The sequence below is a fragment of the Kluyveromyces lactis genome (assembly GCF_000002515.2).
Source record: "Kluyveromyces lactis strain NRRL Y-1140 chromosome D complete sequence".
NCBI classification, from domain to species: Eukaryota; Fungi; Ascomycota; class Saccharomycetes; order Saccharomycetales; family Saccharomycetaceae; genus Kluyveromyces; species Kluyveromyces lactis.
In genome coordinates, this window is record NC_006040.1 from 465997 (window position 1) to 490409 (window position 24413).

The 24413-nt window shown below is 37.8% G+C and overlaps 12 protein-coding genes across 12 annotated transcripts; 5 read left to right on the forward strand and 7 right to left on the reverse strand.

The window, feature by feature from the left end:
• Positions 1–112: 112 nt before the first annotated feature.
• On the forward strand, positions 113–682 carry SPC3 (signal peptidase complex subunit SPC3; the record flags this gene model as incomplete). Its single annotated transcript, XM_453301.1, has 1 exon — positions 113–682. One exon carries the CDS (start codon positions 113–115, stop codon positions 680–682), a length of 570 nt encoding a protein of 189 aa, XP_453301.1.
• Positions 683–946: 264 nt separating this feature from the next.
• On the reverse strand, positions 947–3796 carry PET309 (Pet309p; the record flags this gene model as incomplete). The annotated part of the gene is made up of 1 exon (XM_453302.1): positions 947–3796. The coding sequence occupies one exon, from the start codon at positions 3794–3796 to the stop codon at positions 947–949; it is 2850 nt and encodes a 949-aa protein (XP_453302.1).
• Positions 3797–4422: 626 nt separating this feature from the next.
• On the forward strand, positions 4423–4857 carry FYV7 (Fyv7p; the record flags this gene model as incomplete). Its single annotated transcript, XM_453303.1, has 1 exon — positions 4423–4857. One exon carries the CDS (start codon positions 4423–4425, stop codon positions 4855–4857), a length of 435 nt encoding a protein of 144 aa, XP_453303.1.
• Positions 4858–5056: 199 nt separating this feature from the next.
• MEF1 (Mef1p) lies at positions 5057–7324 on the reverse strand (the record flags this gene model as incomplete). The annotated part of the gene is made up of 1 exon (XM_453304.1): positions 5057–7324. One exon carries the CDS (start codon positions 7322–7324, stop codon positions 5057–5059), a length of 2268 nt encoding a protein of 755 aa, XP_453304.1.
• Positions 7325–7995: 671 nt separating this feature from the next.
• Positions 7996–9849, reverse strand: FET5 (ferroxidase FET5; the record flags this gene model as incomplete). Its single annotated transcript, XM_453305.1, has 1 exon — positions 7996–9849. The coding sequence occupies one exon, from the start codon at positions 9847–9849 to the stop codon at positions 7996–7998; it is 1854 nt and encodes a 617-aa protein (XP_453305.1).
• A 517-nt stretch (positions 9850–10366) lies between these two features.
• Positions 10367–11431, reverse strand: XYL2 (D-xylulose reductase XYL2; the record flags this gene model as incomplete). Its single annotated transcript, XM_453306.1, has 1 exon — positions 10367–11431. One exon carries the CDS (start codon positions 11429–11431, stop codon positions 10367–10369), a length of 1065 nt encoding a protein of 354 aa, XP_453306.1.
• Positions 11432–12457: 1026 nt separating this feature from the next.
• Positions 12458–15454, reverse strand: RGR1 (Rgr1p; the record flags this gene model as incomplete). Its single annotated transcript, XM_453307.1, has 1 exon — positions 12458–15454. The coding sequence occupies one exon, from the start codon at positions 15452–15454 to the stop codon at positions 12458–12460; it is 2997 nt and encodes a 998-aa protein (XP_453307.1).
• Positions 15455–16282: 828 nt separating this feature from the next.
• On the forward strand, positions 16283–18457 carry LAM6 (Lam6p; the record flags this gene model as incomplete). Its single annotated transcript, XM_453308.1, has 1 exon — positions 16283–18457. The coding sequence occupies one exon, from the start codon at positions 16283–16285 to the stop codon at positions 18455–18457; it is 2175 nt and encodes a 724-aa protein (XP_453308.1).
• Positions 18458–18700: 243 nt separating this feature from the next.
• Positions 18701–19270, reverse strand: RFU1 (Rfu1p; the record flags this gene model as incomplete). Its single annotated transcript, XM_453309.1, has 1 exon — positions 18701–19270. One exon carries the CDS (start codon positions 19268–19270, stop codon positions 18701–18703), a length of 570 nt encoding a protein of 189 aa, XP_453309.1.
• A 486-nt stretch (positions 19271–19756) lies between these two features.
• On the forward strand, positions 19757–20716 carry OTU1 (ubiquitin-specific protease OTU1; the record flags this gene model as incomplete). The annotated part of the gene is made up of 1 exon (XM_453310.1): positions 19757–20716. One exon carries the CDS (start codon positions 19757–19759, stop codon positions 20714–20716), a length of 960 nt encoding a protein of 319 aa, XP_453310.1.
• A 166-nt stretch (positions 20717–20882) lies between these two features.
• BUD20 (Bud20p) lies at positions 20883–21386 on the reverse strand (the record flags this gene model as incomplete). The annotated part of the gene is made up of 1 exon (XM_453311.1): positions 20883–21386. The coding sequence occupies one exon, from the start codon at positions 21384–21386 to the stop codon at positions 20883–20885; it is 504 nt and encodes a 167-aa protein (XP_453311.1).
• Positions 21387–22024: 638 nt separating this feature from the next.
• On the forward strand, positions 22025–22687 carry RPL10 (60S ribosomal protein uL16; the record flags this gene model as incomplete). The annotated part of the gene is made up of 1 exon (XM_453312.1): positions 22025–22687. The coding sequence occupies one exon, from the start codon at positions 22025–22027 to the stop codon at positions 22685–22687; it is 663 nt and encodes a 220-aa protein (XP_453312.1).
• Positions 22688–24413: the final 1726 nt, after the last annotated feature.

Here is a 24413-nt window from a genome sequence, read left to right on the forward strand (position 1 = left end):
CACGGAGAAGAACACCACCAGAGGAGTATTTGACTGGGAGAATGGAATCCTTCAGAGTGAGACGTGCTTTTCACTTTCCCTAATAATTGCAGCATAGTAGAGATATTGTCCAATGTTCTCATTAAACCAAAGGTTCCAACATGTATCGAGCCTTGCGCTATCGTGCAGTTTCCTTGTGATTGCATTGATTGCTGCAACTTCGTGGCTCCAGTTAGTTAAAGACAATGTGTTTGAATTAGAATCGCAGCTATCCCATATACGGTCCGCAACAAGATTTGCTAAGCAGAAGCGTTATGGCGGTTCTGCTGTAAATCCAACAGAGGTTTCGAAAATTCGTTTCAATGCCGACTTTGACTTCTCACGTCTTTTCAATTGGAATACCAAGCAAGTATTCGCATACGTTACAGCCGAATATGAAGGCGATGAAAACCCTCACACCATGAATGAAATCACAATCTGGGATAAAATTATTCCAAGTCGTGATAATGCCACATTCACTTTATCAGACATAGATGCCAAGTATCAATTGTGGGATCTTGAATCTAAGATAACTGAAAGGCCCTTAACTTTCAAGTTGCATTGGAATATTCAACCTTGGTTCGGATTTCTAATAAATGGCGAAACCACTGGTTCCAAGACCATCGAATTGAAGAAACCAGTTGACAAACAAAAAGGTAAATAAAACAGTTTAAAGTGATTATCTTGGGATTGAAAAATAAAGTGTCCTTTGTTGTATTTCGTATATATACATATATTTTTATACAGGGTACTAGTAATGCTACATAATCTATTCATTAATTAACCGAACATGATATTATTTACATGTGTTCGCTAAGTATGCAGATGATGTGTTTGCACACATCTATGAGGTTTTTTTTGGGCTTCATGGAAATTTGGACATCATTATACTTTAGTCAATTCGTACTAATATACCTCAAGTCGAATTTCAGAACTCGTCCAATGGCACTAGTTCATAGGTACTTCTGAGTTTGCGTAAGTACGCCGAATGATTTTGTTCGATGATGTCCCAGTTGCTTATATCGTTTCTTGGCTTACGCAAATATTGTTTCATAACATAGGGATATTCAATAAGCAAGCGCTTGACTTCACGCTCAAGGGTTTTGGAATTGTATCTCAAATATTTATCAATCTGAATCATGATTAAATCATAGATTTCGCTTTTTAGGTATAAATTTGTCTTGCTCTGTTCACTGGAAGAACTAGATGAACCATTAACGTTATATTTTCCGTCCTGGCGTTTCCTCAAAGACCTAGCTCTGTGAATCCAGGTATAGCCATGAATGAACATACCGTTGATTCTTTTCATAGCAAAATCAAATGTCGACTTTCTTCTGATCATTCTCCATAAGGCTTCATTCCACTCATTGTTACTTAGAATGTAACCTTTATTTTCCAATTCCTCAATTAAAGATGGAAGACGATTAATCTCATTTAATTGTCTCATTCTTTTGATTTTGTACTCAAAGAGACCCACAAATGCTGCTTTCAATTGATTGTTGGGAACTACCGCACTAGGTTGATTTTGAAAGAAGGAGAGTTTGTCTTTATACCTGGTAAATAAAATATCAAAATCTTCCCATTTTCCGCTTTCAGCTGAAACTATTAACAAAGATCGCAGAACAACAAGCTTATTATTCCAATCTCTTGATCTAGGGAAGAAAAGTTTAACATATTTGGTAAAAAGATCGACGGCTTTCGACGGATCGTCATTCCTGGAAATAAAATTCATTGGCCACGTGACCACAGACGGATGAATAGTGCGCGTAGTGAAATTCAACTTGTTTTTAGCAATGCTCTCAAGAATTTCTTCTAACCAACCTAGCAAGAATTCAGGTGACTCGCGTTTCTTCCTGTTAAGCTCAAATCTTGACTTCACTAGGAAATATAACGTCTTGGAGTTCATTGGAATTTGATTATCGACAATTTTCGAGATAATATTTGAGATACCTTCAAGATAGCCAATTCTATTGTACTCCTCAAGTAGTATGTTGAAATGGTCAGGTTTTATCAAGGACATATTGGCCCTGACTAGTTCATCCAAAACCTTTTCAGCTGCCACATAGTCTTTTCTTCCTGCCACCAAGTGTTGAAGTAGGATCATGTAAAAGTTGGAATTGACCTTATATTTCTTTCGGAAGTATATTTTGAGTTGCTCTTCTGCATTTTCAATATCACCAGTTAAAACGTAGTACATGATCCTCTGTTGAACTATTTTGAACTTATCGACCGTTACAACATTTTCGTATTTTTGTATTAGTCGCCATGCTTCTTTGTATTTTTTTGATTTTAGAAAGGTTCTTATCAATGCAGAAATGGTCAATCCTGTCGGTTGGATGAAATAATCAGTCGCCATGATATTAAATAATTCTTCAGCCACAGGATAATTGTCAAGTTTTGCGCAAAGTTCTATAATTATTTTAAAATGTGTTTCGTTGAGTGGAATATTTTCGGCGCTCATAGTTTTCAATACTCTGAAGCAAGAATCCAATGAGCCCATTTTTTTGTATGCCTTCAAAACTATCAAATAAGAAGCCGATGTGGGCCGTATGCCATACCTTTTAAATAGTGCAAACTCACGAACTGCTCCATTATAATCACCAACGTTATAATGTGCGTTTATTATGGACAAAAGCACTGCATATGATGGTGTCATATCTCTTCTTAATAATTGTCCATGCAATTTTTCCACCAACTCTAACTCCCCATGCATAGATAGGGCATACATTATAACACCGTAATGATTCACAGTTGGTAATTCACCAATGCCAAATAATGCATCAAACTGGTGCTTAAGTCTATCCCAATCTTGCTTTTTCGCAAGAGCCACCAAAAGATAGTCAAATTGCATATAATCATCCTGAGCTAATGAGTATTTATGATGTAGATTAATAACGGTATCCCAATCACGGAAATGACATCTACTTCTCATCATTGCTGTTAGATCCGATGCTACAATTGGTAAATTTCTGTCAACTTTCCAGTGCCATATCCTTTCCACTTCTGAAAACCATCTGGACGAAGAAAAAAAAGTTATCAATGTCGATGCTAAATGTGAAGCGGGCATTATGCCATCCTCATTTTGCATACGTTTTAACAACGGCAGGACACATTGATGCGATTCTTTGCTGGCCTTAAAGAAATAGTACAAATGATTTAGTATCGGCCCATATATATCCATACTAGTCAATTCACAATGTCCGTAGTAAACACTGACAAGTTTGGTCCAGATGTATAGGGCATCTTGAGGCGAGAAATTTTGATACAATTTAACGAACAAATAATTTACCATGTACACAGATGTTCCCTGCTTATTAATAGAAAACTGTGATATGTACTTAACAGCTTCTTCCGTTAACTTGTCAAGTTGCTTTGTCTGGATTAGAACTTCGAAATAAACTTGAACGTTGTTCACAGTAGATGTTTCCAGAAAGTATCCGTCTTTATCAAATAAATGTAACTTGGCCATGGTTTCTACCATATCGTACTCTTTCTTACCATACAAATATTTCAACAAGATGGACCTGTCAACAGTGGGTATTTCTGTTTCCTCGTGTGTTAAGTAGTCTTTTATCGTTAACCTTTGTTCTTCATCCAAAGGTACATCATCACTGCATTTGTGCACTACTTCCAAAACAGGCGTCGGCACAGCTGGTAATGATTTCGAAAGCTGCTCCAAAGATCGCCTCTTGAGCCACGGGTTCTTCGCTAAATGTATCGACCCATTGGAAAACCTTCTTATATACTGGTTTCCGAACAGCGTACTGACACGAAGCATCTCACAACAAGCTTTGTAAACCGGTGCAAATATACGAGAGCCCTGTACGGAGTGTCAATATGTGGATATCTATTTGTCAGGTAAATTAATCCTCAACTGCACTTTAATTCGGACTTTCAATGTCTGCGTATAATGTGCTCTTTGATCTTCAATTGGTCATTTCACCAAAGCTCATACCATACAAAACCTAGTATGAGATTCCAAGAAGATTTCGGTACAACTTGAAAAATTTGTATACAACACCCAGACACTACACTATAAACATACTTCAAATATGTAAAGAATACTCTCCAAAGGCAGCCGTAAAAGGATGTCATATATCTAGGTGTGGCCAGCTCTTATGAACTACTGAGTTGTTAAACTGAATAATAATCTAACAGTACTGTACGTATTCTCTTTTATTCGAGAATTGATATTTTGCCTATTTTTTCTCAATTCTTTAAAGATACTTTAACTCTGACTAGCTTATTTTCTCTGAAAAATTTCTAGCTCATCTCATCTCATCTGAACCCATCGCTTGGGTATACTACAAACATTGTAGAAGGCGGATATCTAATACTGTCAACTAGTCATAATAGGTATAATCTTGACAAGTAACGAGAAGAAGAATCACGTCCATCAGCAATATGGCAAAGGTAGAGAAGAAAAAATTCACTAAGGAGTACAGACTGAAGGAGATTCAAAGGAATCTAACTAAGAAAGCTAGATTAAAGAAGGAATACTTGAAAGTCTTAAAGGATGAAGGGTACAGCATTCCAGAGAAACCACAATACGAGAAACATGATAGATCTTCTGTAGAGGCTAAGAAAGCATTGAATAAGCAAAAAGTAAGAGATCAGAGAGAAGAGCATAAGCTGAGGAAACGTACTCAAAAGGAAAAAGAGCAATCGTTCAAGGAACAGGAGATGAAACGAATCCAGCTATCGAAGGAAAAACAAGTTGAAAGGGATAGAAGGGCAAAGAAGCTTACACAAAGGACGAAAAGGGGACAGCCTGTCATGGGCCCCAAAATTAATGATCTTTTAGATAAGATAAACAGTGATGAGACTTACACCAGGTAGAGGCATTCGTGCATTTTTGATAAAAACAGCCTTTCATCATTTCTGAATATTTTCTCTTCGTATACTTCATTTCTAACCATTGAATTAAATTATAGAACAAGATAGTAATTATTTACAAGGTATTTGGCGATAGTTTTTCTTTTATAATATATAAACAAGCACTTTTTTAAATTATATCTTTTATTGGGGAATCATGTTATCATTTCTGTTGTTGCTTCTTTTGATAGTCCGCAATCAATTGCTTTTGTAGCTGTGGCGAAGCTGGCGCATAGTGCTTGAATTCCAACGAGAATTCACCTTTACCTTGAGTAGATGCTCTCAAAGACGTAGCGAAACCGAACATTGTGTTCAATGGACATTCAGCAGTGATGGTGAACTCGTCTTGACCATTTTCAGTATCTTGAATGACAGCTTGCAACTTGTTCATCAAACCGATGACGTTACCTTGGAATTCGTTTGGAGAAGTGACAGAGACGTTCATGATTGGTTCCAAGATGACTGGTTGAGATTCCAAAAATGCTTGGCGGAATGCGGCCATAGTAGCGGTTTTGAAGGCCAATTCGTTGGAATCAACAGCATGAATAGCACCATCGTTGATTAACATATTAACACCGAGCACTCTGTGGCCAATTAATGGACCCTTTTCACAGGCTTCTTCGAATCCCTTGGCACAGGCAGCTAAATACTTATCCGGAATACGACCACCAACGATAGCAGTTTCAAAGTTGTTGGTATTGGAATTTTCAATATGAGACAAATTACCCATAACTCTACCGTATTGACCAGCACCACCTGATTGTTTCTTGTGAGTGTAATCGAATTCGGCAGAAGATTGAATAGATTCTCTGTAAGAAACTTGTGGTTTACCAGTAACACATTCAACGTTATATTCACGCCTCATTCTTTCTACGTAGATTTCCAAATGCAATTCACCCATACCGCTGATAACAGTTTCCTTAGATTCTGGGTCGAATCTGACTCTGAAAGTAGGATCTTCTTTTTGGAAACGATTTAAAGCCTTTGAAAAGTTTGTGGAATCTTTACTTTTTGGAGTGATAGACAAAGAGATAACGGCATCAGGAACAAACATAGAGGACATGGAATACTTCAAGGTACCATCTGTGAAGGTATCACCGGAAGAACAGTCGATACCAAAAGTGGCACATATTTCGCCAGCTCCAACTTCATCAACATCTTCCATATCATTGGAATGCATTCTCACTAAACGAGAAATCTTAACTTTTTTACCGGTCTTAACGTTGGTGATGTAGCCACCTTTTCTCATTTTACCTTGGTAGACACGAATATATGTCAATTGACCATATTTACCTTCTTCCAATTTAAAGGCCAAACCAACAAATGGTTGAGTAGAAGATGGAATCAAATTGACCTTGGTTTCATCCTTAGCTATGTCGAGACCAGTGTTCAAAACCTCAGATGGATTTGGTAAGTACTCCACGATAGCATCTAAAACATTTTGAATACCAGTATTAGCCAAAGCGGAACCCATCAGGACAGGAGAGAACTTTCTAGCAATAGTGGCTCTACGAATAGCAGCTTTGATTTCATCAACGGAAGGTTCCTTTTCCTCCAAAAAGATTTCTGCGATCTCATCATCGACATCAGCCAAAGTTTCGATCAATAAAGCTCTTTTTTCCTCAACCAAATCCTTTAAATCTTCTGGAACTGGGCCGGTAACAAGTTTTTCACCATTGCTACCCTCGTTGTAGATGGCAACTCTATCAATAATATTGACAACACCCTTCAATTCAGATTCAGCACCAATAGGAACTTGAATGGCAGCAGCTGGAATTCTTAACTTATTGTTGATTTGTTCAATAGATCTGAAAGGATTAGCACCCATACGATCCATCTTATTGATGAAAGTAACTCTTGGGACATTGTATCTACGCATTTGACGATCCACAGTTACTGTTTGAGATTGAACACCAGAAACAGCACACACAACTAACACAGCACCATCCAAGATTCTTAACGCACGTTCCACTTCGATAGTGAAATCAATGTGACCTGGAGTATCGATCAAATTGAAATGATAAGATTCGTTGTCCTTATCCCAAGAACAGTAAGTAGCAGCAGATTGAATGGTAATACCCTTCTCTCTTTCCAAATCCATCGAGTCCATTTTAGCACCAACATTATCACGGCCTCTCACTTCGTGAATGGCCTTAATTCTACCTGTGTAATACAACACACGTTCGGTGAAAGTGGTCTTACCAGAATCAATATGCGCAGAAATACCAATGTTACGTAACTTCTTGGATGCGTCGATATCCTTCTCCGATAGTAAAGGTTGAATCTCGTCCAATACTGCTCTCTCTTCCTCATAAGTACATCTCTTACTTGAGGCAGAAAACGCTCTCTTTGAGAAACTCACCGCCGAAAAACGGGAGCTTCCAGCGACCGGACCAGCAATACCAGCAATAAGCCCAACCCTTTTGAACATTTTCAAAGCGATATACGGTATTACGTGGAGTTGTAGAGCAGAGTATAACAAACTTCATCCACAACTCAATGCATAGCTAATATGTATCTCATCGATATTATCATTTCGATTTTTCGACCAAAATTTCATGGAAACTATCTCTCGAACGAAGCGATCTTTCCGAATAAATCCCGGGTAACAATATTTGTGTAATTAACCTGACAGTTACTTTGTAGATCGGAAACTTGGATGATACGTGATACCGGGGTTCACTACAGTAACACCAATGATATTCGTTTCAAGATACTGTTCGGACGTTCATGTTGTGTTATCAGAGTGAAGAAATTGTGAGGACATAACATAATAAATCAAAATAAAAGAAATATGAACATTATGAAAACAGCTTGTATATAAGAGTAAAGATAAAGCCATAATGACTATAGTGATATGCAACTTAATTAGAGGAAGAAAGATATAGGAAATGTTAGATCAGGAAAGGTATCGAAGCCGACTCCGACCTGTGATCCTTGTTCTTTTTTTTTTTTTATTACTGATTTTTCTCATTAACTCTCTAACATGATTGTGGTTTCTTCTCTCGTCAGAGAAAAGGCACATTGTTAATAGCTTTAGTATAATATACTGATGAATTATAAGGGGCCAATAAGAATAAAGTCAGATTAATTTTTAACTATTCATTTGTTATTCAAGAGGGCTTTTAATTGTGCAGCTAACTCTTGATCATCTGGAACAACTTCGCCAAGACCGTATTGAGCGATGGTGTAGATACCCCATAGACCTACGGCAGTAGAGAAGAAAAATGCAACATATCCCTTGAAAGTAAATCCTGCTGGCAATGGCGCTGGTTGTCTTGGTAGACCCTCCAAATTAAACCAGTCTTTCTCGTTACCAACAGCATTACCCTTGGTTGGAATATTACCAGACTTACAAGTATTCAATACACTTTCTGTTAAGGTTTCTCTTTCCTGTAGCAACAATGGTGCTTCTATGAATACAGCAGCTAAACCTTGTTCTAAATGCCAGTCGACATGGCAGTGGAAGAACCATATACCTGGGTTTGTGGCTTGGAAACGTAAGACAACGTGACCCAAAGATTCGACTACAACAGTATCTCTTAGTACTGGGTATTCTGGGTATGCAGATACTGGGTTCTTCTCATCGTAGTCGATTGGATCTTCACCATCTTCTCTACCTCCTGATTTTTGAACCACTTGGAAAACATGACCATGTAAATGGAACGGATGTTTACCAGCATCATGATTGTTCACAACGATTTCGACAACTTCCCCATATTCTAGAACAAAGGCATTGATATTATCACCATAGATGGCTGGATTGGTGGCAAGTTTACCAGCGCTTAATGCTGTGAGTAAAGTTGGGACCTTTGGAGCCACATATGTGATGTTATTGAAGAAAGCATATTGAACACCATCACCCAAATTCTCCATCTCAACGTTTAGCTTAATTTGATAATCGTATGTATCTAATAGTTCTGTCTTAGCTCGAGTAACCAAATGGAAATCATTCGTGAAGTGTTTGAAACTATCAATGTAAGCTTGCTTAGCTTCTCCGTTCTTTGAGCTGTATGAAATAGTATTCGTCCTATTCAATTCTAAGTCAGCTGGGATCACATCTAACATTTCATCATCCATTATTTGCATGAAAGCGAAGTTCTTAGACTTAGTATGCTTCGATTTAACCAATATGCTCATTCTTTGACCTGCAGCAATGTATAACAATTTTGCCTTCGTTGGATCAACGTAAACACCATCAACTTCCACAATTGTCATATCATGATCTTCGATGAACAAGTACTGTGATACAAAGGTACCTCCATTTATCAACCTGATCAAGTAGGTTTTATCTGTATCGAAATGAATGGTATTATTAGTTGTATGGTTGAACAATATATTTCTAGGGATCGGTTCGGCACCAGTTGGATTGTACTGACTTAGAAAGAAATCTGCAACTTCGTAATATGGTTTATCATAAAGATCGGAAACTAAAATGGTCATCTCTTCGTCATAATCAAATGGCATGTCTGGATCATGAATGACAAATGCACCTCTCATACCGTCTGTGTATTGAGCTCCCGAATGGGAATGATACCAATAGGTGCCTACCTGGTCTGGCACGGTGAAATTGTACAAAAACGTATCACCTGGCTGGATTGGACACTGTGTAACCATCTCTGGACCGTCCATTTGATTTGAATTCCCAAGTTCAGTATTCATGAAAAGACCATGGAAATGTAAAGAAGTGGGCAAATCGTCAAAACCATTAGTCAAATAAATCTCAATTCGATCCCCCTTGTTAACGTGTATATCTGGAATTGGCCAGTGACCGTTAAATCCTATCATCTTCTTCTCACCTACACCATCAGGGTTAACATTAACCCATCCGGTGGTGAAATTGAAAACATGTGTAGTTTCTGCCCTGGCAAATGCAGAGAGCACCGCCAGCAGAACAAATACCAGCCTTACGACGGACCGGACCCCGTATGCATCTTTCCTCGTACCAACAAACATAGCACTGTAATTAATTCTTTATCAGCGGGGTGATTATCAACCACTTGGTTCGTTCGGGATTCGCTTATTTGTATTGACGGAGACGATGTGTTTTGTGTAAAAAACCACTATTGCAACTTATCAGAAGTAGTCGCCTCAGAAGGAATCAAGAAAGAGCTAAACGAGTAAACAGCTTATCCCCAAAATTGTGGTAAGCTCTGAATAGAAGAATAAGTTACCTCTTCTCGCTTCTTCATGCTCTTTTCTAAAGCCTTACCTCCAGATTTCAACCCATAATTGATTCTTTCTAAGTTCTTTTCTTTTATTTCGCTTTTGAACATTTTTTGCACCCTCGAAATCCTAGAACGCACGTGACCGGTTTATCCTCCTCCGGCTCATCTTGTTGAACAGAGATGCAGCGAACCTTGGATGACCAAACAGTCGAGTTTGACAGTGAATAAAGACTAGGGCGTGGTTTCGGATCAAGATTTTTAATAATTACGTACTGATTTAACGTTCAAATCTATAAATGTGATATCTATTCCGGGCCATCGATCATTGTCTTGACAACTTCGCTGCCATGCTCTAAGTTAAAGTTGTAGGCATCAATAGCTTCCTCAAACTTGAACGTATGGGTTATCATTTTCTTAACGTTGACTTTACCCTCAGAAATTAACTTCACAGCAATTTTGTAGTCATTAAAATAGTATCTGAAGGACCCTAAAACACGTAATTCTTTGGCACCGATCATGGCAATTGGGAAATTAATATTGTCTTTACCCATACCTACTTGAACATAGGAGCCACCTGCCTTCAAGACTTTGATGGCAGTTCTAATGCAAATTTCTGCACCAGAACAATCAATGGCAATTTCGGGCTGTTCACCCTTCAATTCAGATTTGATGACTTCAGTCAATTCGTCTTCGGACTTGTATTTCGTAGAATTAATAGTATTGGTGGCACCAAAGTCCTTAGATCTTTCTAATTTATTCTCAAAGACATCAACGTAAACGACAGCAGAGGCACCAAAGGCTGCAGCAACGGCACCTGTGACCAAACCCACTGGACCTGCACCAAAAACAACAACATTTTTCCCAAAACTGGTCTCAGCCAATCTGTTTGCATGAACACCAACAGCAAGAGGCTCAGCGCATGCACCTTCTTCGAATGAGACATGATCCGGCAATTTCACCAAGAAATCCTCTGGTGCTAAATAATACTTAACTAAAGTACCGTCGTATGGTGGAGTTGCGGCAAATGCCATATGTGGACACAAGTTATAGTGTCCAGACTTAGTTTCATCGGAGTATCTGCTTGGAACGCCAGGTTCTATAGCAACACGGTCGCCGACTTGAACTAAAGTGACATCTTTACCAACTTCAACAACCACACCACTAGATTCATGACCCAAAACCATTGGTTTCTTCACCACGAACTCACCAATTGAACCATGTGTATAATAATGTATATCTGAACCGCAGATACCGGTCTTCTTGACGTGAATTTTGACATAATGAGAATCGGTGATCTCTGGAGCTGGAATATCTTCGAAGGTAATTTCTCCCTTCTTTTGAAGCACAACCGCCTTTTGTGTGCCTGACATATTTGTACAAGGCCGTGTTTCAACTATCTTGATCTATATACTTGAAGAGGCTGACAGAACGTTTACATCAAGACAACAGTGAATAATTGAAACATGTCTGACAGACTTTAGGCCTTATATATATATATATGTATGCATTTCGGCATGAATGCTATTCTTAAAAAAAAACGGCCAATGTAAACACAGCTTATCAAAAGTCGATTGCTATTACACTTGTTTGAAAATTTTTTGCAAATAAGAACCATTTATAATATGGTGAGTAATTGCGGTCTGGGTGGTATTTGTACTATAAAAGAGTGTTATAGACTGCAATTCAGATGGAGAAACGGGAAGAGTTTCAAAAGAAAATATGAGAATTAACAACGAAAGCGCAACAATATGCGATTCCGCCACAGGAACATTTTATGTTCCCATGAAGAAACCGTGCACTTTTTCCGTTTCCCCAGGAAATGAAACTGGCCACCACAATTCCTACTGTAAATAAACTAATTCCACAGCATCAGTAAGTCTTTCCTGTTCCACATCGGTTTTATGCTGCTTGTTTCTACTGGCAAAAAACTTGCATCTATCGGTTAGAATCTACGGAGAAATAAACCTGTACAAGTTTAAGGTTCTGTTTTTTCCTTTTCTGTGATATTTCTCCGGAAAAAATAACTTTCAAAATAAACACCGAGGCGATCAACTGAAACCATTGGATACTTAGAATCTGGGGTAAAAGCGGAAAAATTCTTTTCAGGTAACAGTTTTCATACCAGCTATTGTTTACAGAGAATTATACCATATTATTTAACTTTCTCTTTATAGTAATGTCCTTTGAAAATCCTTTTTTCTGTTTTTGTGCGGTGTACATCGACGAGAGAAATGGCATGAGCCACAAAGAATAGAAATAGGAATTAGATACTTTCAACGATGAAGAATTTCTATGTATGATAACGTTGAAGGGGTAATGTTCTCTTGTTCTTACGCCTTGCACCATTTCTCTTTTTGCTGTCTTTTTATGTATTCATTGTGTTACATGGCGGAAGGCTAGCAATCTGAGATCGATTTATGGAATTGTAGTAATAGTGGTAGAATTTGGTCGTGTGAACACGCCAATGCCGATCCTAAGCGGACACATTTGATACTGGACCAATCTACAGCAGCATTTGTTGGGGAGGAGTCCTGGAGGTCTAAAAGTTTATTGGAGGATGCAGTAGATATCATGGTGGCACCTGCCGTCGCAGTACCAGCGGTAGTGGTGCTAGATGTAGTATTGGAATTCTGTTCCTTCAATAGAGCCAACGAGAATGCATTCTTTTGAATTTCAGCAATAGCTTTCGATAGCGGATGTTGTTGCTGTAACTGTGGTTGCGAGTAATCCTGTGCAAATCTGACGAAATACTGCGTGTTTTCTTGATGTCTTGTTCGTACAACGGATCTCAATTGAATAATGAAAGACAATTCGCCTCCAACTTTGTGATTCCTATATAGAAAATGGAACTCCTGCAAACTATGCATGAATAAGTGCATTTTGACGGTAGAGGGGGAAGATGAGGTATAATCGGCTTCTTTTGATGCACGGAATAAGGGTAACGTGAATTGTAAATAATGGAAGATAAAGTTATGGGCAAAGCCTTCCTTTTCATCCAAAAACCTTTGTATCATTGCCTGTGGATTATGTTCACTTAGCTTGATATCAAGTTTCTCAACTTTTTCTTGATTTGTGACAATTCTGATGACACAATCTTCATTATCTGGGCTATCCTTCATCGGTAAATATTTGAATCTTATTTCATTGGGTCTTAATTCAACAACACGGAAATCCATTGATTGGAAGTTGCTGTGTAAAGTGTCCATCACATCTGTGAGTGCAATCAATTGTGTCAATTTCTTTCGGAATTTGGATAGATATAGCATGATATCATTCAAGTTTCCGAAATTCTCACTCATGAAAAAAGACAGCGAGTCTTCTTCGAGGAACTTTATCGAAAGCTCGTCACATTGACAACGAATCATTTCATTGTCTGTTTTAAACTTTCCATATAATTCAATATCCATCTTTTGATAATCTATTTTTAATAACATTGATGATTCTAGAATAGTGTTCAACGCCTTTGAACCTTCTAGGAATGATTCCAAACCTAGAGCTATGACGGTAATATTATCAGTATTTTCCTTCCCGTCTTTACGGATAATGTATGGTGGTAGTATGTTACTATCCTCTGTGGTAAAAGTACAAATTTTATTTTTGATTTTCAACTCATTCAATGAATCGATTATCATGTGATTCACAATCTTATTCAAAATTGATATCTGTAGTGTTAGCATTTTCGGATAAGTCATAGTGTCTAGTTTGGAGGTTATTACGTTTTTCTTATCCATATATTTTAGTTTCCATACTCCTTTTACGGAAAGTATCTTGCCGATTCTTTTCTCCACTATGCATGTATTAGTTGATGAGATGATTGTAAGTACCAAAAACCAGTTGGAAGGCCAATCTTTTAGTTTCACAAAAATGTCTTTAGAGAATGTAGAGTCCGTCGATGGCACAATAGAGCTTTTTAGCCTCACAACATCAGAGCAAATCCAGCCTGTCTTGTCCAACATATGGCGAAGAATGCTATCAACTTTATCCAGTTTCAATCGGCCTAGTACAGTGATCAAGTCTTGGGTATTTGAACTTTGATTAATTTGTCTAGCGTACGACAATAAAAGATTAGATGGATTATGGAAATAGAATATACCACTGACCTGATCAATTTTCAACTGGATTTGAGAAACAGTTGCACATGTAGTTGGTATCTGGAATAATAGAGAAGTGGAAGTGGTATCTTCGTTATCCTCCTGGAAGGTGTCTGTCCTAAGTAAATCCGCTCTTATCATTTGAGCATGATTGAAAGTGATTTCATCGATTATTGATTCTATATTATTCAACAATCCATGATACCTAGTGGTTACAGTCTCCTTGTTGACATCTGGGTTTTGCCATTCTAAGACTATGGATTCAGTTTCTTTATCCATGCCTACTACGCACTTACATGTATTGGCAATCTTGCTCTGTAGCCAATACTTGATGGTGATAATTTGTTTCTTAGAATCATAATTGTGTACCAGATGCCCACCTGAATATTTACCATTCAATCCTAATGCATTTAGTTCGACGTGAATCATGTACATCTGCAACGTTAATATGTATTTGTGAAGGAACTGATAAACAAGACAGAGTGGATTTGTAGACTTGAATAGAATTTCATTGATATGCTTCTCTAATCTTGCCAAGTTCAAAGGCAAGCGTTCATTAAACAGAAGATTAATGTTCACAAAGAATAACGGTGAGTTCTGATCGATTGTAGATAGTTGCAACTCAAATTCATCTTTTACTGTGAAAACAATTCTTCCGTCTTTGATTTCATACTTTGCCAATTGAGAAGGAATTGTCATCAATGAAATCTTAATTGATAAACATGTGTTTAGGTCCCTCAATCTCTTGAGTATCAGTTTGTTAGGTATTGTCAAGTTATCGGATTGGCTACCGTTTAAATTAAATCCGTGATTCGGCAAATTCGGTCTTCCAAGCATTAAAACTTCTAACGATGTGGCTAGATCTGGATTGGGTAACTTTGCTCCAGCCATCGTTCCTAAGATTTGCTTCAAAGCCATAGTACAGTTGTTTACTTGCATGTTAGCATTTCTAAACCAATTCAAAAGATCAATTAGCGAATGGAAATTATTCTGTTTTAAAGTCTTTGCCCATTTAACCAAGACGTAAAGTTTCAAGAATTGGTTTCTCAAAAAAAGGATCATATTAAGTAGCTCTAGTTTCTTCTCAAATGGTGTTTTCCCACCTGTGTGGACGTTTAGCTTGAAAAACTGACTTATCTCTTTGGCGGTAAATACTGTCAAGTTTCGTAGCAATAAGGACAACGGAAGCTGATTCATTTCAACGTGTGGGATGGGCGGTGGCACATACGCAGCTTTATGCTTCAAAGACATCACCTTAGATGTCTCATTTTCCATAGTGCCAGGTGCAACGTCGGTAGTCATCCCAAATGATGTGCCTGCAATAAAATGGTTGGTTCTTTTGCGGCCTCTTTCTCTAGTGAAGTTAAATGAAAAAAATGTAATTACCAGCTTCAGTAATGAAACCTCTCCAATTAATTCACCAACGAACTAAACAGCAATTGAACCTGACGATTGAAGCTTGTCTTCTGATTGATTATCCACCTTGACTCAAATTGTTTCACTCATTTCATTGAATGTGTGAATTCGAGAGTTAATAGATATTTCGTTTTCGCAGGTATTTACATTTCAATGTTGCCGAAAGTAGGGTAATGTAAGGTTCTTAACTACGTACTCTATATTATGGCCACAAGATTTGACTATATAGATAGCATTGCTGATAGATTTAGCTACCAAGTAGTTGAACTACATCAATATAGTGGACTCTGTTTTGTATAGGATGAAGTTTATGTGTGTTACGACTTCCAACAGTCTCCTCAAGTTCTGTTATTTTCCTTTTTACCTTTAATATGCCCAACTTTTCATTTCATTATTATGAGAAACGCATAATATTTCCGGAATATCTACTGAAATAAGGAAATGATGAAATAAGAATAATAAACGATAAGCATATAATACCATTTGAATCGATATCCTCTTTATAATTCTTCTATTAGTTTTGATCAGTGAGGTAAAATCGAAAGTAGCTTCATATTTACCCTCCGGAAAAGGATTTAGCTGTAGCGTATGGAACAGGGTGCTTTCCTATTTATCCAATAACTAAATCGGAACTGTGGTAAAATAACAGACCTGGCAAATATATTGTCCCAACATTAGTGGTTTCCAACAGAAAATCCGAGAACTCCCAGGTCAATGACTGATTCAGATATGGAAATACCGTCAAGGGTGAATACAACTGAAAATGACAGAAGACAATCTACTTCTTCATCAGTGTTTAGAACGCCCCTGCGGAGAAGCAGAAGTGGTGAAACATCTTCTTTGAAATCAACGCCTGCTGATCCGCAATTGACAGAAACAAATGGCCAAAGCACCTCGCTACGAAAGTATGAGGAATGCTCCGATAAGCGTAGTACGAAAGAACATCTTTCAAATATTATGATACAGGACCAATCTTCCTTTGATTCTCAGGCACAATCTCAATCAAATAGCTTCTTTAAAGATATGGTAAGCACTTTCAGTTCGAGTAATAACTCTGTGACTGAGCCAGAAATATTAGCACACAGAAGGGAGAATTCTGGTACCATCACGGTGTCGAAATTAAGACCGAAAAGTGAACTTCCAGTAGGGAAGCCTTCTTTACCACTTTCAGAGCTGGATTTGTACGACTCCAAGCTGTATGTCAATGAGTTCTACGCTGACACACATTACAGATTTGCAAGTGATAAAAGGAATAATGATTTCCATCAACTGTTCCCTAAAGTTCCAGCAAGTGAACGTCTTTTAGACGACTTCAGTTCTGCATTGAATAGAGAGTTTTTGATTCAGGGGCGTGTTTACATTACCCCCATGCGTGTATGCTTTAATTCAAATCTTTTGGGCTGGGTTACGTCATTAGAAATTGATATTAAGGATATTGTAAGCTTAGAGAAAACATCAACCGCAGGGTTATTTCCCAATGGAATATGTATCCACTTGCCCACCGAAAAGCATTATTTCGCAAGCTTCATCTCCAGAGATACGACTTTTAAGTTCTTGGAAATAATATGGCATACTAGAAAGGAGTTAGATTATCTTACTTTGAGACCTGACCAACTCTCCCTGAACCGAAGTCACTCACTCAATGACTTCTTAACTGGTACCAACAGCACATGCCCTCCCAGCCGATCATCATTTGCAGAAGCGGACAGTGCTATCGAAAGTGCAATAATGTCAGTTGACGATTCATACCCTACAAACAAATCGTTATCTAACCTGCATGAGGAAGACGGCGACTCTGCTGGAGAAGATGAGTCAGGAGACGAGGATGATTACGAAGAGGAAGATGACGACGCTGAGGGAGAGAAACTCACCAGTGGAGACGATTATTATTACGATGAAGAGGCGATTGCCAGTGATTATGAGGAAAAATCTGTTCGTCGCGTTTACAAATTGAAGAAGAAATCCAAATTTCATTATGATGGGCCTTATTACTTCAAGGCTACCGAATTCATGTACAATCCGGAGGAAAACAAAGAGACTGTTCTTGCAGAATTAGAATTAAATGCTCCTCCAGGTCTAGTTTACCAACTTATGTTCAGCGAGGAATGCCCAGATCTCATCTTGGAATTCTTGAAAGCGCAAAATTCAAGTCAATGTTCCGATATACCTCCTTTTGACCAAGTTAACCCCGAAGGACAGCACTATCGTAAATATACCTATGCTAAAGCCTTGAACTTTCCTGTTGGGCCAAAATCAACAAAATGTTTGGTATCAGAACATATATTATACTGTGCATATGACAACTATATCAACATAGTAAACACTACTAAGACACCAGATGTACCAAGCGGTAATAGCTTTAGCGTCAAAACGAGATACATGTATCGCTGGAAGGACAATACTAGTTGTGTATTAAAAATTTCCTACTGGGTGGATTGGACTGGGAGTAGTTGGATCAAATCTATGATTGATAATAGTGTAAACTCTGGTCAGGTAGAAGCAACTGAAAAACTTCTCACAATAGTCGAAGAATTTGTGAAGAATAACGTGGAGGAGTCAGAAATGAAAGTCAACATCCAACCAAGAAAAAGCCTGCCTCAAAGTAGACGTGTTAGCAAAATATCAAAAAAATCATCTAAGCTTGCTGTCCAACAACCTTCAACTCCTAGCAATTTAGAGAACAAGGTACACGCAGCATTAACAAAAGAGAATATAATACTTTCTCTTTTGTTTATAATTACATTGATTATGATGTTCAACACACTATGTCAAGTGAGGATACTAAGAAAGCTCAACAAGTTGATGAACACGAATAGTGCTTCCGTGATTGAGGAGATTAAAGATATACTCAATGTTTACAACGAACTTCCAATGTCCAACGAGGAATGACAGTTTAGTAAAGATATGACCCTAACATGAAATGAGAGGTTCTAGTCTTCATCATCCGAAACACTGTATCTGGTATCTAGTTCAAAGGTAATAACATTTTTCTCATAGTATTTGTAACATTTATGAATATCTGTAATGACTGATGATGAAACTGAAATGCGTAAATGTTAAACGCGGAAAACAAGGTAAAATTAGTGTATAGGTGACTATATGCAAGGAGATGCTAAATTAGTAAAGATAAATCTATAATGCTGGCATGGTATATGTGACCGACGTGGATGTCGCATTGAGTTCTGGTAATTCGGGATATTCATTGTTAGAGTCTGACTGTGCTGAAAAATGCTTTGAACTGTGATTAAACCAACTTATAGATTGGTTGAATTTTTGTTCATCAAAGGAACTCGGAAGATTAATTTCATCCGAAGGATTTGTCGTCATGACAGCCGGCGATCTCACGTAGGTCGATGTCGCAACATTGTTTGCCAATGACTTGTATCTTGCATCTATTTTGATTTTCAATTCCTCAGTAATCTTCATGATAGCAGGGACTTCCAACTTCAGCAGTTGGAAGTATTCTCTTTTGTATAACGATTCCACTGATGTGTTAACTTCTGAATGATGCACAAGTCTATTCAGACAAAGATCTAAGTATCTAATATAAAGAAGATATGCGCGCTCCATATTATTGCACCTGGCACTATTTTGAGCTTCCTCGACAATGCTAATGCAAGTTGTCAGATACAATTTCAGAGGCACATTTGAATTGAATCTATAATTAAGAGCTTCTTGCTTTAAGTGTGAACTGGATTTCATTGTATCAGATGGAGTAGCAGTGTTTAATTAATTCGGGTACCGTATATTCTTTCGAGTAAAAGGAAAAAGCTGGGATTTAAAAAGATTATTCAGTTTAACGGGTTCTTCTCCTATTTTCCAAATCGCATCTATAACTCAAGCTGACACAACGCTTGCCCAACAGCAGCTGATCCACCACTGGTGCCAATAAACTAAAAGTTCCATTATTTCTTCATGCACTCAACCTGTCATCTCATCTCATCTCGTTGTGGTTTTGACGTTTACTGTTCTTGCATGCAAAGAAAAATGTTTGCTGTGATGTACGGGTTAATTTCACTTGAGCATGTGATCTGTTTTTGGAATCCTCTAAGTGCCTAAGCAATAAGGGGAAAATCGGATAGAACAACAGACTATCTATCCATCCCCAAGAGGATAGCCATAGCATTTCCATATATATCTGTCGAATAACCACCGCTAAACGAGACTTAATATATTTCCTATTCGCAGATGAGGGTCAAGGTATCTATTTCTGGGAAGAGCGACAAAGTTTTAACTGTCGAAGCCGAATGTGATTTGGAAACATTTCAGGGACTCATTCTGTCCTCATATGAAGATGATCTATCATTGCAGAGTATGCGGTACGGATTCCCACCTCAGAGTATACTTTTTCAGGGGAATGAGGCTAAGACACTTGAAGAGCTAGGAATATGCAATGGGGAACGGATCATAGTGAGCCTGAGTAAAGCCGATGAAGCTATTGCCACCAGAACACAACCAAGTATTAATGCCAGTAAAGCAAATACACTACCCAATAAAGAAGTGAAAAAGAAGCCCACTGGTAAATCTGAAAGTGTACAGATAGATTCAACTAGAGCACTACAACTCCATGAAGTGCCCGATGACAATTCGTGTCTATTCCATGCTATATCCTATGCTGTCTACAAGAACATTTCACTGTCATCAGAACTACGGGGAGTTGTGGCGTCAGAAGTCCGGAGAGACCCATTTGAATATTCAGATGCTATTCTTGGCAGGCCGAATCATGAATACAGTGAGTGGATAATGAAACATTCTTCATGGGGAGGTGGTATCGAGATTGCAATATTATCGAAACATTTTCAGTATGCGATATACGTGCTCGATGTGGATGCACGTAAATTCGAGAAATTCAACGAGGATTTATACGATAAATTTATTATTATAGCATATAACGGAGTTCATTATGATACGGTAGAGATATTTGATGGAACTCAGCATCAAACTGTATTTGACATCGGAGAGAAAGATACTGAATTCCTTTTACAAAAAACACAGGAGATCGCGAAGAAGATGAAAAGAGAGGGGAAGTCTTTCAATACTGCAAGAGATTCAATTTTATGCAATACTTGTGGCACCACCTTGATTGGAGAACGAGAGGTGAGCAAGCACGCTGAGAAAACTGGTCATGTTGATTTTAGGCAAAAATAAAACAAATATAACCATTGAATAATATTGAAGAAAGAAATAGCACTTAATATATGAGCGTCTGTATATCTACCAGTTTATATAATTGCACTTTCGGTGTATTTCTCTTGTGTTAAATGATAATATACATTGAAGAAAAAGCACAGGAAGTGAAAATGTTTTCCTGCATCTAATCAGCCATTTGAATTTCCCCTTCAGCAACTACAGCTTCTTGCTGTGCTTGTTCCTGTACTGCACCATCAAGGTATGGCAAAGTGGATTCTGTTGTGCTGACGTTGGCCAAAGTGGTATCAAGATGTGAGGTTAATATCTTTTCGTTTTCCTCCTTTTGAGGACCAATTTGAGATTTGATCTGCTCTACTCTAGCCAAGAACGAGTTCACACCACACCCAACAGCAGCATCTGCTACCTGTTGAGTGTATGGAACACCTTTCAATTCCTTCACCCTTCTCTTATGGATTTTAGTCTTCAAATGAGTCTTTAAGGCATATGCAGTTTCGAAATATTTAGCACAGTGTATGCAGTAGTATTGCCCTAGACCCGGTTTAGTTTCATCTATCGGCTGATTCAGGAGACTATCAATTTGCTTTTGAGATGTAAGCTCTTCATAGATCAAATCAAGATCCTTTGTTCTTCTCTTCGTCTTGTAACGTTTAACAGAATATCTTCCCATTTTCCTTTCTTACCTTCTCCTATATTTCTGACAGGCTGGTACCACAGATTAACTTAAACTATCAAACAAAACCAATGAGTATCTAAGTCTCATAGAGAAAGAGATTCAATGATGTGTGTTTGTACTTCTTTCTTCGCACTTGGCTTTATCGTAGAAACACCGAGTACATAAAATTTTCTGCAATATCATGTCTCGTCTCATCTCATCTCATCTCATCGACTTGGAAAAGAAATGAAATTTCAATCAGCATCACGTGCATAACAACGCATCTGGGACTGCTATCCCCAACACCCAGACACTATTACATATTGGCATTCAACATATTTTTATGATACAAAAACAACCACAATAGGAAATAGAGCACGTGATTAGTAACTATTTTCTTTGATTTGTTTTCACAGTAGTTTCTTACCGTGTGACTTCGCTACGACTTTCCAATCTTTTTCAAGTTTCTGACAAATGCAAAAGCTTCCTGCAATAGTTGGTGGTAATCATCGAGATTTTCAAATGTAATAAAAAGAGAACATAATTTAATGATAATTATCGATATCTTTAACATAAGGTTTGATCATTCGCTTCAATTTTGTTTATTATTTACAGGAACACCGATCACCTATCACCGTCCAAAGTAATTCAAAATGGCTAGAAGACCAGCTAGATGTTACAGATACCAAAAGAACAAGCCTTACCCAAAGTCTAGATACAACAGAGCTGTTCCAGACTCTAAGATCAGAATTTATGATTTGGGTAAGAAGAAGGCCACTGTCGATGAATTCCCATTGTGTGTCCACTTAGTTTCCAATGAATTGGAACAATTGTCTTCTGAAGCTTTGGAAGCTGCTCGTATTACTGCTAACAAGTACATCACCAAGATGACTGGTAGAGATTCTTTCCACTTAAGAGTCAGAGTCCACCCATTCCACGTTTTGAGAATCAACAAGATGTTGTCTTGTGCCGGTGCCGATAGATTGCAACAAGGTATGAGAGGTGCTTGGGGTAAGCCTCACGGTTTGGCTGCCAGAGTTGCCATTGGTCAAGTTATCTTCTCTGTCAGAACCAAGGACAACAACAAGGACACTGTCATTGAAGGTTTGAGAAGAGCTAGATACAAGTTCCCAGGTCAACAAAAGATCATTATCTCTAAGAAGTGGGGTTTCACTTCTTTGAACCGTGAAGAATACGTTAAGAAGAGAGACGCTGGTGAAATTAAGGACGATGGTGCTTTTGTCAAGTTCTTGTCCAAGAAGGGTTCTTTGGAAGAAAACATCAGAGAATTCCCAGAATACTTCGCTAAGGCTTAAATTTTTTATGTGTTGAATCAATAATAATTTCATCGTCATTTTAAGTAACCTAACCTACATACTATTTTAGCTTACCATTATGTTTTGGAGTTAATTCAATATCATTTTTCTTTCCTTCTCTTTAATCTCAAGTATGGACAATTCTCCCGAATAAAATGATACAAACCTATCCTTTGGCAATTACAATCATACGTAAATAATACATATAGATCCGCTTGGCAAAAACTAGGATTCTGTTTTACGTACAAATAATATTTGATCCAATGATGTACTTTTCAAGTCGAATTTATGGTAATTTCCAAGTGCCATATATGCAATCTTAGCCTTCATCCTTTTTTCTAAACTTGTAGGTGAGATTCTTCCTCTCCCTTTACTTGTAAGGATCGACGATATGCTGAAGATATGTTCGATATGAGTCGATGAAACAGCAATGCTGTCCATTAGGTGATTGAAAAGTGAAAGGATGGGGCAGTTTTTGATATCAGCCCAAATCTTGTGATGAACGTCCCGCATAGTCAATAAGAGATATTCATATTCACTTAGTTTGGTTCCATTAGAAAGTTTGAACATACCAATAGTCTCTTCATAAACGGTACCGTTACAATTCATATGATCTTCAGTATACTGAACGTGCATTTTATTGTATTGGCCATTGAAGCTTTGGACTTCTTTTAGAACCATTGAATAGAAAATGTACCGGAAATGTGATTCATCTATCCTTTGGTCATCGATGGTTTCACTGCCATCATCAAATACAATACTCATAATACCAGGTATACGTGGCTGAGATGTTGTGTCCATCCCGTTTTTCACTTGAATATTTAACATGGGAAATAAGATATCTGTAACAGCGTCACTGACACATCTTGACAAAAGCTCGTTATTCTTTTTATTGTTGCCCTTTTCGTACTGAAGGTTTAGTTTTTGCATGAGGTATGGCAAATTTCTGTACCCACAATTGAAATAACTAGCAACTACCAATAATCGTTCTTTCTCATAGGACTCAGTGTACTGTTCAATTTTACTCAAAAATCTCTCTATTTGAGTTAAAACCACAGTTATTCTGTCGTCATCCTTTGTAAAACCTAATTGTTTCCTATTAAGTTTGGCTTTCAATTTGATAACATGTGGCACTACAGCGTCTTTATAACTGCTTAAGGCAGAAAGCAAATACCTCGATGTTGTCTCTGGACTATTGAAAAAAGCTGTTATCGTCTGAAATGGTTTCAAAAGAATAATATACACTCTGATGCATTCAAAGTCGAATTCATCAAGCAATGAACTTAACGATCCCTCTTTGATCAACTGTAGCAGACATGGTGCCAATAGCGTTGCTCTTTCAAAACATAACACAGAATATGTCCATCTTGTTCTAACATAAGGAATTAGCCCATCAATGTCACCTAATCGTTTATCAGTACAGTATTTCTTAATGGCCTTTCGATTGACCGGCCTTCTGCATTCGATTTCCAACTTATTAATCGATTCTAGTAGTTTATGTGCTCCTGAGACCCTCGTATCCATTGAATCTGCTCCGAATATCTCGTTAAAAAATATATCATGGACGTCAGAGTAGTCAGGTAATGAAGCGTCATCATCATTCAAGTCAACTTCTTCTACTAACGTATCCCCTTCAATATCAGTATCAAGATCTAGATCACCAGCGTCAACCTTTGGGGTCATATTGACAAGTTTATTTTCTGGAACAAAAGTCGCAGTCTCGACG